The sequence below is a fragment of the Gobio gobio genome, assembly GCF_949357685.1.
Source record: "Gobio gobio genome assembly, chromosome: 24".
NCBI classification, from domain to species: domain Eukaryota; kingdom Metazoa; phylum Chordata; class Actinopteri; order Cypriniformes; family Gobionidae; genus Gobio; species Gobio gobio.
Genome location: NC_137120.1, coordinates 18,239,857 through 18,259,956, shown reverse-complemented (window position 1 = coordinate 18,259,956; position 20,100 = coordinate 18,239,857). Strand labels below are relative to the sequence as shown.

The 20,100-nt window shown below is 38.6% G+C and overlaps 1 protein-coding gene across 2 annotated transcripts in view; it reads right to left on the bottom strand.

Moving 5' to 3' along the window:
* Positions 1-20,100, bottom strand: part of LOC307121133 (phosphofurin acidic cluster sorting protein 2) — a 103,542-nt gene that overhangs the window by 65,957 nt on the left and 17,485 nt on the right. For both annotated transcript variants that reach the window (XM_079808590.1, XM_079808591.1), the window contains exon 2: positions 3,630-3,717. In XM_079808590.1, the coding sequence (XP_079664716.1) occupies positions 3,630-3,717 (88 nt within the window). The remainder of the gene's footprint in view (positions 1-3,629; positions 3,718-20,100) is intronic.

Below are 20,100 nucleotides of genomic sequence, written 5' to 3'. Positions count from 1 at the left end.
TCCGCTCCTGGCTCTGTGGTGGACTGCACTGCCTGCATTGACTCCCACTCCGGCTCGGCGATTACCTCGGCTGCCGCCATAAGCTTACCAGCTGGGAAGAAGAGGCCGCCGTCTCGGAGCATCCAGGCGAGGTACTCCAGGTAAGGTCTGCTCAACAGGCCAAACATGACAAACAGGAACACATGACAAAACCAGGAAACATGAGAAAACAAGATAAGAACATGAACATGAAACAGAACCATCACACTAGACAAGGCCCGTGCAGAGGGACAGGACGTGGAACCTGGCAATGCATAGACGGGCCTGGGAGCGTGGGCGGACATGGGCCATGGAGTGTGGGCGGACCTGGGCCATGGAGCGCAGGAAGCCATGGCAGTACAGGCGGTTCAGGGGGCCATGGCGGTACAGGCAGTTCAGGGGGCAATGGCAGAACAGGCAGTTCAGGGGGCCAGGGCGGTACAGGCAGTTCAGGGGGTCATGGTGGTACAGGCAGTTCAGGGGCCATGGCGGTTCAGGCAGTTCAAGGTGCCATGGCGGTACAGGCAGTTCAGGGTGCCATGGCGGTACAGGCAGTTCAGGAGGCCACAGAGTAAGATACTCTGTAATAATAAGATATCCACTGTGGCTGGATCCCTCTCTGGATGCTGGTCAGTGGCTGAAGCCCTCTCTGGACTCTGGGCACAGGCTGGAGCCCTCTCTGGACTGTGGACGTGGACAGGTCGCATCGCTTGGCTCTGGACATTGACAGGGGTCGTCGCTTGGCTCTGGACGTGGACAGGGGATGCCACTTAGCTCTGGATGTGGACAGGAGACGTTGCCTGGCTCTGGACGTGGACAGGTGACAGGAGACGCCACTGGACTCTGGACGTGGATAGGTTGTGGAAGGGCAGGCATGATGTGAACGAGATCAGGCGTGGCAGGCATGACGTGAACGAGATCAGGCGTGGCAGGCATGATGTGAACGAAATCAGGTGTGGTAGGCATGACATGAACTAATCCAGACATGACAGTGGTGGCATGGAGGCACTCTGGTGTGGTGGGTACTGTGAAATGGCAGGGCTCCTCATCCGCCGTTCCCACAGTAAATGAAGAGCCACCCAGCAGAAGGGCATGGTCAATGTACTGGCCAAGTGTCAAGTGAATTTTCCCCCCAGGCAGCTGTGAGCACAAGGGCTCGAGTATTCTGTAACGGATGTCCACTGGAGGCAAGTTGAAGTGACCCAAGTGCAGTTTTATTGAGAAAACAATAAGTGAACAAAACAAAGACTAGGACTTGAAAAAAAACTTGACTTGAAAACAGACTTGACTTGAAAACAGACTTGACCTAAAAACTGGACAGAGTCTGGACAGAGAACTCACCAACCTTGGTTACAGGTAACAATACTCAAACAGGGAACAAGGCACAAGGTTACATACACAAGGACTAATGACTGGACAAGGGACATCTGTGAACCATCAAGACAATGAACCAAAAGGAGTGTTCGACATCGGCTGCATGCAACCGATCAGCGAGAGTAGCCGCGAAGTCGGACACTTTCTGCGTCCCATAGTGACGCTCGTGCTGTGTTTGCATACTTTATCACAGCTGAAGTTAAATAAATGCAATATTTGGCAATACACGGATGTTTCAGAGATATTATTGTCATGTAATACTTTACTCAGCGTGTGTTTGTACAAGAATAAAGTTCAACATATAAGCCTACACTATCAATGAAGTGGGGTCTACGTTTTTTTATCAGTTTTATTTTGATAAACATGACACTATAACATCGCGACTACATGACAGGAGGTTTTACTGTTATAAAAAACAGATTTGTGCGCATTAGTGGAACTGAAGGTTTTAGAATAAACACGAAACACACGTGATCGCTGTCATGCGGTGAATCTGGCCAATCGTGGAACAGCTGTGTCCATGCAGCCTCATGCAGCCGCTCTAGAGAAACTGCACCGGCTGTATTAGCCGGCTGCTCTCGAATCGCTCTCACGGCACTTTGTTGACATACGTCACAGTCACATGGCGTCGGCACTGCTTCAAGTCGGGTCGAACAAGCCTAATCACAAAACTGAACAGAGAACCCGCCTGACTAAACCAACCAATAATAACATGACAAGAGACTAGGGAAACACATGACAATGGAGCACATGGCAGGATCACATGACAAACAGGAACACGTGACAAAACCAGGAAACATGATAGTGAGAAAACAAGATAAGAACATGAAACAGAACCAACACACTAGACATTACAATATGGAGCCATCGCACCATTTGGTGCTTGGCCCCTAAATACTTTACATACTTTAAATAATTCTAACAAATCAGATTGTGATAAAAAAAAAAATTCATTGCAGTAATGCAAGGGGAAAATGAGGGAAGGTTTTGTGTAAAAAGAGTTTTCCAAAATTCGAATTTCGATTATTATTTCTTGACTAATAGCAGGGAAATCTAGTCCAATTTTCATGTGAATGTTAATGCTGTTCATTCAAATTAAAATGTTTATCGCACCTAATTTTCTTCACCTTAAAGTTGAAAAATCTCCCCTTAATTAGGCCATTTAAAATCTAACCAACAACAACAATGTCACTGTAATATTACCAAATTGAATTTTTATTGTATATCTGTCTTGCAGTAAATTGCATGCTGAATTGTGATTTGTCCTTTCTTTCTTGCAGCTACTTAACCATTTCCATCTTTACACGGCAAAGATAGTGTTGCATTACATTTTGATTCATGCTAAAAGTGTCATGACAACACCACAGCACCACTAACGGAGCTATTTCCCTCAGAAAATTTAAATCTAGGGTAACACTTTAGCATGGGGAACACATATTCACTAATAACTATGACTTTTGCCTCAATAAACTCCTATTTTACTGCTTATTAATAGTTAGTAAGGTAGTTGTTAAGTTTAGGTATTGTGTAGGATTAAGGGATGTAGAATAATGGTTATTTAGAATAAGGAATCAATATGTGCTTTATAAGTACTAATAAACTTATTTTACTATGCAAATAAATGCATATAAAAGCAAAAAGCTCACAGAAAAAAGCATACACTCTGACCACAACATAATCAGTTATTAATAGTTTGTTGGTTCTGTTGTGTTTTTTGAATGTGATCATAATTTATTTGTATGACAGCTTGGCCAAAAATTATGTCGGCACAATGTTTCATTGCGTTATTATCACAAATAAACCAAATTGACTCCAAAAACAACTATGCAATATGCTTACAAAATATTTTATTAATATTTGAATAAAGGGTGAAATTGTCAATTTTCATATTTCTCTTTTGAAACTGTTAAAGCCTTACAAAAGTACCAAACACAAGCAGTGTGACCAAAGTGACCTACGTGGAATGCCGAGGGCCTCCAAGTGCTCTGAAATTACCCTCTCAATATATCCCAAAATGCACCCCCCCCCCCCCCCCCCCCCCAACTGCCATCTTATTGCGTTCAATCCCATCTTCCCACTGAGCAAGCTGTCACCTTGGCAACAGCTCACAGTTGCCACGCTGTCTTGTGTAATGCTCTGAGCCCGTGTGATACCAAACGCCAAGCGACACAGTAACACTCCACACCTTCATTAGACCACAACACACACAGAAAGACATGGCATTGCTGTCAGTTTACCTGTATCTTGACAGCGATGACAACAGAACTGAGCTCACGGTCCAGCTCTTTCAGGACGATCAACTTCTTCAGTGTCAGACTGCACAACCTGAGAGACAGACAGATAGAGAGAGAGAGGATTATTAGCTGCCATTCACAAGTCTTCATAGGTGAATCACTCGTGTAGGAAACCAGTCCACAATTAAGATGTTTCAATCTGATTTTTTATTGAGGTTGCTCACATGCCATTTTAAATGTTGATGCTCCTAAACTGACAAGAAACAAACAGAGGGAATATGTTATAATATTTGCATTTTGATTGATTGTGAGGTGAAAACAGGGCAAAATTATACTTGTTAAACGATAGAAACATAATAAAGAAATAATCTATGGGATCTAATAGGGTTGTCAAATGTTCCAGTACCAGTCAGACTCAGTAGTAAAAAGAGTAGTACAGGTATCGGATATAGTCGGTACCTGATGATTAACACTTCAAAGGTTTCTATTTACAATGTGTTTTTACAAGCGTTGAGCATTGTAGCCAATCACAATCATATCTGTTGAGCACGTGAACCCAATGGCCAATCAGAGCTGCTCGTCAGTCAGTTGGTCAGAATCCGCATGCTCACGATTCCTTTCATTATAACCAACAAAGTGTAAACATGATGTAAATAAGATATTTATTGTACAATTAAGACAGCTTTTTCTCTATCATAATGGGATTTTTGGCAAGAGCGCAGAATTCAGTGAGCTTGTACTCTAGAGAGTGTCAGCCTTAGTGATTATACAGTGAGGCTCTTGCTTTCAGTTTTTTTTCCCCACAATCTGAATACAAGTTTAGTTTTTCATGCTGCTGAGTACACTGCAAAGTTTCTGGATTGACAACTGTAACTGAAACTGCGAGGATTGACAGTGATAACCAACGGATGAGACAAAACGGTACAAATATTTTAAAAGTACGGAAATTGGTACTGTGAGAACTGTAAAATTTTACTGGTATTGTTACCGACTACTGAAATTATTTTGTCAACTCTAGGATCTAATTATTGTCTGCCAATTGAAAATGTGGTCACACTTTACATTTGGTGACGATAACTATTATGTACTAAACTAGGGCTGTCAAACGATTAATAGCATAAAAGTTATGCTGATATATGTGTGTGTACTGTATAATTATTATGTATATTTGAATACACTGAATATATATATATATATATATATATATATATATATATATATATATATATATATATATATATATATATATATATATATATATAGAGAGAGAGAGAGAGAGAGAGAGAGAGAGAGAGAGAGAGGAGGAGAGAGAGAGAGAGAGAGAGAGAGAGAGAGAGAGAGAGAGAGAGAGAGAGAGAGAGAGAGAGAGAGAGAGAGAGAGAGACGATTAATCATTTGACAGCCCTAGGACTAACACTGTGGATTTGCAACTGTAGTTTAAACGAGTACATTTTTACGAGATATTTTTTTATCGCTCATACCTTCTGGTAGAAATAGCAAAGGCTGAGATCTAGGTAAAGTAAAAGTCACCAGTCACTATCTACTTAGAGTTAGATTATGGACTCTGTGGTGCTTTTTGAGTTATGACAACCTCTAATGAAATTATGTTAAACCAACAAAATTCATTCAGTTAGAGAAACTTAATAAACACAAAACACAAATTTTTAAGTTTATGACAAAACATTTTTTTCAACATAATTGAATGGTGGAACCTATTTATTTAAACGTAATGAACAGGTAAGATATTACTTGCCATTGGTAGCACTATCATATGGTCAACGTAGTGTTTACATTCATATCGCAACCAACTATGACTCCACACAACGGTAACCACAAAAACTGCAACATAACAGAAACTCCTTTAAATGTCAAGGTTAAGGGTTTTCCTTTAACTAAAAAAACACAAAATAACACTTAACAAACATTTATTGTCTTTATCAATTCCTATGCAAAGCATGCAGGGAACTAGAAACCCACTGCCCGAGTCAGGATTCAGGAGTTAAACAGACATGAACCTATTCTATGGTCTTCTGGGATCTAATTACTCTACTGAGCATTTAACTGGATCAATAATGCCTCTGGCCAGACAGGAAACTGTGCCCTCCACATCCTGTGACATCATCAAGGCCCAAAAAAACACACACAGTAGAATGCCACTGAAATTCAGGTTATTGTTTGAATCATTTGAGTTATTCCTCAGATTTGTTGAAATATCAAAATGTGTTCGCGTGTTGCACTTGACATTTTCGGAAAGGAAAACCTATGGAACATGAATTTGAAAGGAACCTTTGCACTTTGAAATATGGCTTTTTCATCTTTGATATTTCTTCACCTTCATGTTCCAGTAACGGAGAATGAGTCTGTCTGGAGCTTATCCTGAGATTCACACCCAAACACACACACTTCTCTATTTCTCTGTCCTGTATGACTCACCCTCTCTGAGGACTGAAAAATCTCACTCTTGATATTTTTTCTCAGTATTTTCACTCCTTCCCTCTCTGTAAACCCAGCTCTGGTCTCTAACTCTACAATAAAGACACATAACCACACACTAATCACACTTGTCAAGTCCTACATTACAGACACACACTGACACAAGCCACATTTTATGTATTATAGTGTGTGGTGATGTCATTAAATATGTAATTCTCCCTATCATTTCAGTTTTTGCCCATTGTCCACATATCTACATAACATTTTTAGTTGAATAAGTCTAATTTAATGTTTTTTTTTCCATTGGCATCTTGCACCCTACCTATGTTATGTAGTAGATGTTGTGATGTTTTAACAATAAAGTTTTTTGCTTTTTAGTCGAATAAAAGTCTAATTTAATGTTTTTTTCATTAGCATCTTGCACCCTACTTTTGTTATGTAAATGTTGTGATGTTTAATAATAAAGTTTTTGTTTTTAGTCACATTTATTTTTTCATTAGCATTCGCCATCTTTGACCTGCTACTGTGCCTTTAAAGGGGTCATGAATCGAGAAATAAACTTTCCCTTGAGCTTTTGATATATAAAAGGTCATGGTAATTGGTAATATAAGAATATCCTGTAAGTTTCGGAGCTGAAAACTTGTTAGGCAAAGAAAAGCTTTTATTGACACCAGGCCCAGCAACCGATCGATCTCAGAATATGCCACACTTTGACGTCATCGTGTGGTGAAACACACGATGTGGTGTTGTTGTTGGTTCATTGCGATTCGGGATCAGACTCGGACATGTATGGGCCAGGGCTCGCAAAGCTCAACGTCCCGGGGCTATGTGTTTTTTAGACGGGCTACCAAAACGTAAGCCCGGCCTAACGACGGGCTATCTTAAATAGTGAAATAACATTCCTTTCTTGATGTACGTTGTTTACTCTCTTGACTTGATATTTGAAGGGCACACGTGTGTGTGTACGATTCACGGTTATATCCACCGATCGGGCAGGCCAAGTAATAAAAAAAAAATAACATTCCAATCAATCGCGGGTGGATGAGAGATAAATCATTGTTTGTTTAATAAAGACATTTTGCGAGCCCTGTGGGCGATTCATTCTGGTTGCCCTTTACCCACACGCTTTCAAAACAATTCCCACATGTACTGACAGGGGAGCTGAAGCTCATTAAATATGCAAATCTTATCCAATCATAGCCGTGGGCATTTACTTAAAAGTCTTCAGTGCGGCACGCCCATAAAAACCGAGCATTCCAGGAGAGAGCCTCAGAACCAGGGTAGAAAATAGCTTATTACTTTGTGTTTGTTTTTTAGTTTTGTTATGTTTATGGGATTAAATTGCTGCCAAATGTACTGCGGTTACAGATTAAAAAAATAATAAGTGTCAAAATTTAAAAACACGTAAAAATATATTGCACAAAATTTAAAAAAATTATGCAAAAGGATCAGAATAGCAAACAACGTGGTCACGGATCAAATTATTATAAGCATGAATCAAAAAATGTAAAGTGCATTAAAAAAAATAACGCCATTAATAGCGCCATTTAATCCCATTATGATTGGCTGACATCTTCAAAAGTGAAATGAGCCATAGCACATGCCTTAAAGTTTTTGTGTTTTTTAGTTTCAACTATATTTGAGATTTTTATTCATGTCTATAACACAAACAGTGCAAGATGAATCACAGATTGTTTGAAGTTTTAGAGTGCTATCACACTAGCAGTTTTGGTGGGCACCCGGGTTCAATTGACATCAGAGTTTGGTTCGTTTGGATGATGTGAATGCTGTCTTCCGAACTCGGGTGCGCACCTGCGGACCCGAGTCCGCTTAAAAACGGTTCATGTGAACTCCGGTACGGTTCCCTGCTGATGTGAATGCAATCATACTAAATCGCGGAAGTAAAGCACTATTAATGACGTATGATTTGATAAAAATTTGTGTTTGTTTCACTCATTTTCCTAGCGAGCTTGTTTCTGCTCGTCTTCAGCGTTCTTTAGAGCATTTGCAGTACATATGCGGCAGATAGGCGTAAGTGCCATTACGTACTGAAGCTTTAGAAACAAAACCAACGGTTCAAAAACAAAAATATAAAAATGAGATGAGCAACGCTATGCAATTTGCCGTTTTCACGCTCGCTGTCGTTACTAAGCAACCGGGTAAACAGCTGCTGCTTTGATGACGCAAACGCACCCTGGTTCGGACCCACATAATATAATATGAACACAGTCCAGCGGTGGCAGGGCGAGGGGGGGGGGGGGGTCAATCGAACTCGTGTTCAGTCCAGGCAATCGAACCAAGTGTGAAAGCACCCTAAAACTCAGCGTTAGAGGTTTGTTAAGTATGAGCACTGTATTATGCACTTTTATGCCCCGTTTTCCATAATTTGACCCCTTTGACTGGACGCACAACTCTATTTGTAGTCACATCAACCTCTGCTGCTCTTCATTCATGGCTCTGATGGAGAACAGGCAGAGAAACATTTCTGCTGGGTCAGCTCAAAACACAACCGCCCAAATGAATCTATTCAGCGCTGGCCATTGAAAGGCCCTGTGGCACGAAAAGCCCTTGGACCGGCCCGAACATTCCATGCTGGAGATCATGAGAAAAACACAAACAGAGGCGCATTCACTGTTCTGGCTCCATCTCTCAGGATCCAGTGTCAGTCTTACATAAGATTCTGACCGCTGCTGATCCAGCATCTCCTCAGGACAACATCCCAGTCACAACTCTGCCCAGGATTTCATATGCCCGCAAAAACAATGTGATTAATCATCTGTGACCCCAAACAAGACCATAAATTACCACTGCGCAATGTGTCACTACCTGCCAAGCCACGTCTCCAACCTCCTTCTTTTTAAAGGCCCTTAAAGTTATCTTTCGTTCTTCTTACTTAATTAGTTTGAGTATGACAAACTTAAATTGAAAAAATGTGATACGTTTAATTAACTGTTATGAGTAATTAGGACTTTCTTTTTTCTTTTGAGTTCATAGCACTGACAAATTTCAAAGTTTCATTGTTTCGAGTTTTATGAACTCATTTCCTTTCATTTAGACTAACTTAAGTTTAACTGAAACTGGGCTGGGATTTTTTATTTCCCAGCATGCTTTGCCCATGGCACTCGAAAGGGAGAGTAAATGCTAAAATTAAGTGTTATATAATGCTTTCTGGGTTTAATGGTAAGGGAGATTTAGTAGTGATTCATGTTTTGTTATGCTAGTTTAGAAGAGTTTCTGTTAATGTGGGTTTTTGGAGTTACCATCATGGTGACGAGTGGCGCATGCGGCTTGGTTTGCTGTACTCATTCAGTAAAGGCCCGGGTATACTTCACTTACCGCGCCCGGACGCGTCACGTGCGCAGCCCTGTCCGCGCGTCTTTTAAAGTATACTACACAACGGATGCGCGCGGAGGATCGCGTTCGACACATGCGCAGTAAAAAAGTGTCTATGCTCTACCAGACATCGGAGGGCAGCACTGAGTCCTGTCATCAAAGGGACATTTGCTGGGCATGATCGGAGAAGAACTGTAGTGGATCCACCATTGCAACATAGTTTGGAAGAAACACTGAAGAATCAAAAATTCTCTCTTTTTTTTCAAGCGTGTTGTTTTTGCACACTCTTCTTCGACGGCTGAACACTGTGCTCAATACTGTGTGTATTGCCACCTAGTGGACTCTTCTGTACTGCTGGCGCATGCGCTGTTGCACGCGGACCGTCCGCGCGGTCTCAAAATTTGGGCTGCGCGCGGACGGGGTGTGCGGCCGGCCGCGAGCCCTCCGAATGACGAAAATTACGTCATGCGGGCGGTGCACGAACGCGGACGGCCGAAGTATACCCGGGCCTTAAGTGCTATACCATAATATTGTTAACAAATTAGCAAGATGGCATTTTCTGAATTCGTTTGTTATAGCTAGCAAAATATTTATGTTGAGATAATTTTAAGTTAAATGTATAAATTAGAGTACTCAAATATGTCAAGTTAAGAACAATAAAAATGTATGAATACAACATAAAAATCTTAAGTTTCTTAACTTGAAAAAATTCTCACTCAAATGTTCTTTTCTTTTGAGTTCTGACAACTTATTAGGGCTTACAGTGAAGTAAATAACTCATTTGATTTGCAAGAACTCAAAATAAAAAATGTATTAACTAAATCTAAATTGCTATCAAAATGTATGAGTTAGCTTTCTTAGTACTTCAAGTTAGGAGCAATTAACATGCATGAGTACTGCAAACTCAAAACTTGATAGTTCTGCTTACCTAAAATTGGGAACATCATAACTCAAAAACTTTGATGTAACTGATTACCTCAAATTTTTTGAGTTAGCCCAATTTGGGTTTAAAGTGCAGAAACTCTGCAGTTTGGTGCTCCACACCGTAAAAAAAATAGTTGAGCTAACGTATCGCATTCAACTTTTTAAGTTAACTTAACTAATCCACTCCAGTTAAAACCGACTTATATACTTCTGTTCATCTTATGAGTACCAACTATCAGGTAATCTTTTGAACTTAAAACTTCTAATCAAGACAAAAAAGAAAGTTGAGGCAACCTATCGCACTCAACTTTTTAAGTTAACTCGACTCAACTTAAAATATTTTGTTTGTGAAATGAGTAGCAGGTAGTCTTTTGAACTTAAAACTTCTTGTCAAGGCAACTAAACCATGTTTGGCATTTAGCAATGCAAGCAGCTATCCTTGTTTTTTTTCCCTCTCCATTTTTTATTTTCAAAAGCACACAGTTTACTCATTTCACCCGGGCAAATAAGTTGCAATGAGAAGCACATATACCTCAGCATACAAATCTCAAACATGGTGATGATCAACAACTGTAATTCAATAAAAAAATTAACTCTAAATCATATGATAGCTAAATAACAGTGGCAACAGCAGCAGCAGCATAAATAAAGCCAGTCAATGCAAAGCAATTATAATTTTTATACAATAGTTACCACATAATACCACATAATATCTCAAGCTGGGAACTGGCACAACATTGTTGAATGTAAAATAGTTTGTTTAGATAACTCAATTTGTTTAGTTGGGACAACATTTGGACAAATTTTGGAAAAATACTTGAAAATCTAAGTATGGTCAACAAAAACACTTTTGTTAGCAACATATTTTGGGCATTCTTGTTTAGTTCACTCAAGATAATGAACCAACTCATCCCAAATAATCTTTCTTCAAGCTATTTTTACATTTTTGGAACTCCTAAAACGAACCTGATTTTGTTCAGAATGACTTCACACCAGTTCATTCTTCGATTTCGAGGCCTTAAGTGCAATGACCTTGTGATGGTCCCAAATCCCATGCACATTCATGCCCATCCACCTGACATTACATTACTATAATTGGTGAATTTATATTTTTGTTTATACCCAGGGGAAAAATGTCATTAGCTATTTTCCCACCCACCTATCTTTATGCACATTTTGGAATATCGCATTAAAAAAACTGCAGAATGGAAACACCAAGATGTGCATAAAGATGCATTCGCTCAATTGAGTTATAGTTTTTGTATCCGATAAGAAGACATGCGCATAAACTACAATGAAAACAACTGAATAAATCCCTCGGTTTGCAACAAAAACCTCAGGTGACTTTGCCTCAACAGATAATCTGATTGGATAACTGGACCAGCGGACCAATCACATCACAGCATCTCAAATGTTGGTTTGGTGGTTTTGAAACGCCTGAGTCAAAGTCTGTCATCAGAATGATTTGGTTTAATTCCTCCAGAAGCATCTCACACAATTGCGTTCCCAAACACCAGCATCCCAACGCAAGAGAACATGACAGCGTTTATTGTGTTTCGTTAAATTCACAACTTTAACAGGAATTTTTAGGTTGGCTGGGATCCAAAAATAACAGTGCAACTGAAGAGTGGACAAAGTGGGAAAAAATTTCAATATTTGTAAAAAACAAAACAAAAACAACATTATTATTTTTATCACTGTGCAACATTTTCTTGTAATTCAACACAGACAACTTCATTTGAAAGTGTATGTGTACAAAGACATGAATAAAACAGAACGTTTAAACGTTAATCACAATGAAATCGCTATTTTGATTATAATCATCTGCCAAAATTTCCTAACCGTAACAGCTCTACATTAGGTCTAATGTGATTAGACCTGTTTTATGTAAGTATTGAACATAAAACACCAGTCTATTACAAACACTGGCACTTTGTCATATTAAACCATGAAGAGCAGGAGCGCTTGAAAGTAAATGGACATAAACAATGTTTAAATGTAAAAACACAGAATATATCGTTTTTTGAATATCTTAAAAATTTGAAATCATGCTAACAGACATACTACTAATCATTTATATAAATGGCTCTAAGGTCAGAATGAACTTTTGAATGCATGAACTCTGACCTTTCAGATTGTAGCTAAACATCCACTGCAGCTGTTTGAAATTTGAGTTTTAATTGCAAGTGTAACCTCTGACCTTAAAGGCTTCACACTATTTGCATCTCATTTACATAAATATTTGTTGTAAAGGAAATAAACAACACGGATATGTACAGCACCTTGCAACCTCACGCACTCTCTCGTTTACTGTGCACAAACAAATGACGATAAGATCTGGTGCAGTTTTACGTGCTGAAAGACTGACGCCTGATTGGTGGAGGAGCAGGTGTTGCTAAAACACTTGTAACTGGAATTATATACTTATATAACATACAATATAATGAACAGTTTAAGGTGTGAACGTCTGGCTCTGTTTATCAGAACCTTCAAACATTGGATAAATGAAGATGCATTAAGACTTTTTCCATTGTGACATTATTTTCATCAAATTTAAGCACATTTCCCATGATATTATGTGTAAAGTGATTTTTGAAAGTCTCTTCTGCTCACCAAGACTGCATTTATTTGATCAAAAAAACTGTAAAAACAGTAATATTGTGAAATATTATTACAGTTTAAAATAGCTGCTTTCTTTATGAATATATAGTAAAATGTAATTTATTCCTGTGATCAAAGCTGAACTTCAGCATCATTCCTCCAGTCTTCAGTGTCACATGAACCATCAGAAATCATCATCTGTGATCTGAAAAAGTGTACTCCCAGAGTGCATTGCAGAATGAATAAATTAATTGCTTTGTTTTACTATTTGAGGCTTTATTTTCCAATTTACCCCAATCACGACAGCAAATAAAATTGTAATGGTCTTATTAATAAAAAAATAAAAATCCTTGTTATCATTGTTGTGTTTTGCATGCTGAATGTTGAAGTCCCTGTGTGACTCGTGGTCAATTGCAAGATATTGTCAGAAATATAAAGGGGAATTATGCAAGGGCGTAGTTTTGGTTTGAACATTGGTGGGGTTGAAGTGTGAACCGGGGTCCCGGGGCATGCTCCCTCATGAGGTTTATTTATTTAATTGTTAGTTTAATTTTGCAAAATGTTCTTTTGTGGTATCATCCACACATGCGTTGATAACATAACTGCAAAAAAGTAATAGCCTAGTTAACAATTACTTGTTTACATAGGATATGATGTATTTGTATTTTATTAAAGCACTTACCAGTTTGACAGAATTTTCTAAATTAAAGGCTATGATAGGTCAAACTAACTCTACTTAAAATGTTCTTATATTGAAAATGTTAATATTCTGTCATCGTTTGGAATATCTGAAAGCCAGGTTTACCTAATATATGTTATTATTAACAAAACACATTTACATTTCTTAATGATTCTAACGTGTACTTGGCCTTATGAAAAAGTAACTAAGGTCTTGTAATTGTTTAACTATAGCATTTGTTACAATAAGGAGGTAAGACCATTGGTTACTCCTCAGTACAATGCTAAGCCCAATATGAACCTTTTTCTTTCTTTTTTCTATCTATGGCATTTGTAATTTAAAAAAATAAACATATGCGTATAGAAACTATAGCTACAACATGCCACAGTTGTAACATAAATCTTTAGTGAAAAATCTATTCCCTTAACAGATTATCTTTTAGAAATTTAGTCAAGTTTTAGTCCAAATGTACTACAATAAATGGTCGTACAGGAACTTAATGCTTATAAAAGCTCTGAATGCGCAATGTATATAATTAATTAATAGCCTGATGTTCACGTTAACCATGGCAGGCTATAAATATTGGGGGGGGTTGTACTTGCTTGTTTTGGTTATTTTTGGGGGGGTTACCTACCCCCACCCCTCACAAACTACGCCCCTGGAATTATATCAACCCAACTAAAAGTATCACAAGTTGTTAATGCCATAAGTTATGCCATTATTTGACATGAAATATAGTTATTAATTAATTAATTCACAAATCTATTTATTCCTTCTCTTCCTTTGAAATCAAATAACTGATTTCTTGTTGCATCGCTTCATCAATAGGAAGAGAATTACAATAATATAAATTAAGTTCCAAGTGCCTAGCCAAAGGGAACACTGATCACCATAATGGTGAGTAATTTTAGGAAACCAACATGAAGTCCACTTATGTGACTTTCTCCCCAAATTTGTATTTGTATTGACAATAACATTGAAGATGACTTGAACATTCAAAATGAGTGAATGCAACTAAGGATAACAATAACTGCAGAACAAAAGTGGAGGAAATGAGTGAAAAGTCTATTAAGAATTGCCCCGCCTTATGTTTTTTATTATTATATTTATTTCCTTGCTTTGCAAAATGGTACTCAAATCAGTCAAGTAATGTTAACTTTTCTGAGTAACGAAGGCATAGCATGCAAACAGTACTAAATAGTTTTAAGTAAGTTCAACAAATGATTGGACTAACTTTTCTTAGATTCTACAGTTTTTTTATCTTACGGACCTCAAAATTTTAAACTGTAGTATATATCATGAATTTATTATTTTATAAAAAAAAATTATTGCACTATTTTTTACAAATATTCTGTAAAATATAGAACCTTAGTATAATATAAAAAATTGCAATTACAAAAACATAAACATTTATTTTATGGTAATGGACATTTTTAGAAAAATGCACCTAAAGGACCAAAACAAACTTGCATTTCTTTATGCATTTTTTTTCTTCATTTATTGGTACTCTTTAATTATTATAACAATGAATACACTTCACATTAATGATGTACACAAATGTACAATATATTCTTTATGTGAAATAGTAAAATACTCCAGGTCATATACTCTGGGTCGAGGAGGGTCAAAGCAACTGAGCCTACGATCCGGGTTTCATTTTCTGTACTCGGGGAGGATGTGCTAATCTGGAATCAGACTCTTGGCATGAACGGAAACAGGTTGCTCCCTGATGATTCCCTGACTGTAAGAAGCTTAACAGAGATGGTGTTGAGCACGGCACACAGGGCCAGACACCACAAACTGCCTTCTAAGACCGTCGTATAGTGAACAGAGGATTGTGGATGTCAGACATGGAGGTTGTTGTGATTGTAAATCCATCATGATAAATAGCCCGCTAAGTCTTAAAACACGGCCCGCCACCACAGACGAGTATTACTCAGAGTATTACTCCGTACCTGCCTAACAATCTGTTCAGCAAACAACAAAGCCTGTTTTCCAGAGCGGGGAGTGTGTGTGTGTGTGTGTGTGTGTGTTTTGATCTGTTCTGTTTAAGACCCTGATTATGAGCGTAATCTCGGCACACCTTGAGGTCACGCATGTGAAAACACAGATCGAAATGCATTCACGACTACTAACACAAATCTATATCTGCCATCAAAAACACCTTGTTCCTTTGTTTGTGTGCGTTATGCCACAGGATATGAATTATGTAATCTCAAAGTGTGGGCTGATGGTTGTACAGTACGTATTGAGAGTTCCATGACAGGTATTATTTTAAAAGACGAAGAGCCTCGTTTATGAAACATGAGCAAATTCATTTCTTTGTAGATTGATCATAAACTCTTATAGAAACTGCTCAAGCAACCAAATGTAGAGATGATGTTTGCACAATGTAAAAATATCATAAACAAGTTTATGGCAAGTCAAAGTTTCATAATGCAATGCAGTATGAAATGGTACCCAAAAAGGATTTGGTCTCTCTAAACCCCTCCGTACAGAGAGCTTGCTCTGCTCTGATTGGTCAGATGGTCCAGTCTGTTGTGATTGGTCTACTCTGCTCTGATTGGTCAGATGGTACAGTCTGATATGATTAGCCTAATCTGCTTTGATTGGTCAGATGGCCTAGTCTGTTGTGATTGGTTGACCGCTTATAGAGCATGTAACGCTCATTACCATATCTGAATTTCAGCTCTGGATCTTCCTCAGCACTTGATATGAACGGTGATATGAACAGTAACGATGGCGTTGGTTTTTCCATATCAATTTGAGCATGAGTCCTCATCCTTTGGTTTGTGGCTCATTACTCTTTGATGAAGACTGGGACCAATGCTGCTGAAAAGGTGTGTGTGTGGGGGGTGCTCCACTGACCTTCAAACAGAAACTCAAGGTCAGTGTCTTTTCCCAAAATGAGTGAATGGCTCTAATCAACAGTGTTTTTCAGTGCAGCCTCGGGCTGTAACACTAAAGGAAATCACATTAACAGGACAGAAGCACATGAGACCAACACCCATAATGACCAGGGCCAACCAATGATCTCCGTTAGAACCTGACGCTGGGACGTCCTGAATAGTAAATCATCTTATTCACAGACAAACCAAACTCAATTTCTGTTGTTTATATTCTAATAATAAAATTGTACAGCCAGCCACCACAAAATGCAATTTAAGAGATTTGTTGTAACTGGGCACTGGAATATAAAAACAGAAATGTAAAACAAGAAAAAAAACAAAGCATGCCTAGAAAGTATTCACAATACCTGGAATATAGTGCATTAATTGTACCATTTTGATGATACTTTCTTGGTACTTTTTTGACATTTTATAATTGAAGAGCCTCAATGCCTTTTCACACAAAGATAAATGTTTGGTACGAAAATTCAATGTGATGACAGTTGTTTGAAGAACAGTTGTTTTTTCAACATTTAAATGGCATCAATACGCTAATTTCATTTTCATTGCACAGTGAACAAAACTGGCCAACCATTTGCGCTTTTGGTCACATGTCCAGAGCCGTTGCTGTTACATAAAACTAGGGCTGTAATCTCCCAGTCGATTAGTCGATTATTAGTCAATACGTTCTGGCTCGACCAAAAATCTGATTGGTCGATTTTTTGCCGCCTTCATTTCATTAGTTTTGCCGTGTTCATTTCATCAGTTTTGCTGCGTTCATTTCATCAGGTGGAAAGCACTAATTGCTAATGGGGGTGTTTTCAGAGCACCCCTGTTTCACAGATAACAGTCTGTCTTCAGAACACCCCCCTTGTTTTCACTTCTTTTGGATTAGCCCAACCCACTGGAGAAGAGAGATAGATTGAAGTAGGCTACTTTGCAGTATATTATTAATTTAATAATACCATGTAATACCACCTCTTCTACCATGTCAACAAAGACATCGGCAGTGTGGCAGCATTTTTTAAAAATAGAAAATGGGAAAAAAGTCGAATGCAAATTTTGCAAGCAAAAGTTTGCATATCACAGCTCGACGACAAACATGTCATATCACCTAGTAAAAACGGTAAGCTAACTTGTCTGTGTTAGGTTGCCCCGTCTGTTTTGAGTTGCCCCGTCCCTTTTATTATTGTGCAAACTGCAAATTTATTTCTAGTATTATTTATTGGATTTGGGCACTTTATTATTTTATTTTTTATTTGGAGCCTAATGCGCAATGCGCTGTGCCCACTGTTTGTATTAGTTTTGAGCCTATGCTTTATTTTTCAGGTATGCACTTTATTTCGTTTCTGCTCTTGATCTGGCTTGTTTAATAAATATTCCTTTTTTATTAAAGTGGATGTGCCTTTTCTGTTTAAGAGTAAAAGCTTTAAGTTAATAGTCTATTCGTGTCTCAGCCGCAAAGTTGAGCTGATCCTACTGTATGTTCGAGCTGCACAGAGCGGCTGAAACTATCGTGTCTGTCAGTTATTACAATACATATGACAAAAACAGTTGTCTAAATTATGTTGCATATTCCTCAAAAGTTATTGTGATGATATCACTAGTTGACAACATAGTACTATATTTTCGGAAACCATAGGCTATGAAATTGCGCAGGTGCATGTGATGCAACGCTGTCAGAGCCGACAGACTTGGTTGTCAGACTCATTTCAGTGCAAAATAATCAGGTCAAAAACGATTTAACATACTGCAAATAGCCTGCTAGTTTTTTATGTTTATTTATAATTTATTTAGGCAGACAACAAGGCTACCAAGTACTGCGCACAGTGCGCAGCTAATTAATTTAACGTTTTTTTTCCTAACGTCATTTTTAGTCGAAAATTTCAGGACGTCAGTCGACCAAGATTGTCTTTGGTTGATTACAGCCCTACATAAAACTTTAGCTTGGTGGTGCTCACACAGACTATTTTGCTAAACGACAGTGAACAGCAGAAGAAGAATTCCCATTCTAAACCTGTGCTGTGTTTGAAATCACCCTTATACCCTCATGCACTGTTCCCTACATTACTCCACTAATATAGTTCACTTGCTTTTGCAGTTTGTGCTTGCTGTTTAATAACCATTTGAAGCTTAGCAAACTGGTAGCTCCAGTAGTAATGAAAAGATTTACCTTGAACTCTGTCATGGAAACTAGCATGTATAAACCTTAATTAAACAATTTAATCAATTAAAAAGGAATTTATACCAGTATGATGTTACGCTGTACCCACATTGGACCAGCGGTTTGTAAAATGAATGGATGGATGATTCAGCTGCGGGTGCCATCTTCTGATCAGACGTGGGACTTCATTCGACGTGCGACGCAACTCTCTCAGTGCATTATGGGTATTCTCTTGCCATTGAGCGTATATCGGTTGTACACTCATTATTGCGGTACATTATGGGGGCACTATGGTTTCGGGAATAAATCACTACAAATGGCTGTCTACTCAAATAGTGCCCTATTGACGGGTATAGGGGGCGATTTTGGACACAGCCCTGTTCTCTTGACTCCGTACTTTTGTATTTGGTGTTGTTTGATAGACGCCACAGTGAATACAAAAATCTGAATTGCTGAGTGGGTGAAAATGTAAAGTTACACAACGTATTGTGTACTGGGGTAACCACTGTATTTCTATAAGCACAACCTGCTGTCAGTGAGTGAATTTGCATTTCCATTCAGCCCATCTGTCATTTTTATGCATTTGTTTTTGTGCAAAAATTTTACAGAAGTTTAACGCCAAACAATCGTGTTGATGTGAACGGTCACCATTTGCTTTCATTACGGCCGATATTCTCATGGCAAAGTTCTGTGTCTCTTTCAATTAGAATTACAACTTCAGTTTCTCCTATAAAGCGGCTCTCCTGTGTGTTCTTGCTTTTACTCGCGTCTGACCTCGACGGACTGAACAGAAGAAATGAACCAGAGAAGATCCAACGCAAAGAAGGTGGAGCCTCAGAGCCACGCCCACCTATTACATCATCTCCTCAGACCAATGGTAGTACAAAGGTGTTTACCAATTCCAAACGAATTCCAAATGAACTTTGATTTGGTCTGATTTAGTTTGAAATGACCCAGTTTGTTCTTCGATTTCACAGGAAGTATATCGGGCCTGTATATGGAAAAGAGTTGCCAGGAAATTCTTTATTTTGTGTTCAACAATGGAATACGAATTTAGGAACACACAACACCATTATACTATTCCTGTTATTACACAAACAGCACCCATAAATCCTTCTCCTATACTTGTAAAGCACGTTTCTGGCCACAGCCCATGCCAATGGCGTGCACTTTGGCACGTAAACACCTCTTCTGTTCTCCTTTGAGAGGTCGAGATCAAAGCCTTGTGTTGGTCTCGCAACTGCAGCATCTCAAGAATAATGAACAACAACCAGCAGCGTTTGCATAATGAACACCGTGCTGAAAACCGCTGAGATCAGAGATCAGGCTCCAACATTTTAATGAAAAACTGCAATTTGCAAGACAAATAGCACGTTGCTTTTCCAGGACGATATATTTCATCTCCATACAATGAGGAAGCGTTTCAAACATCTTTGTAGCATCACACAGCGA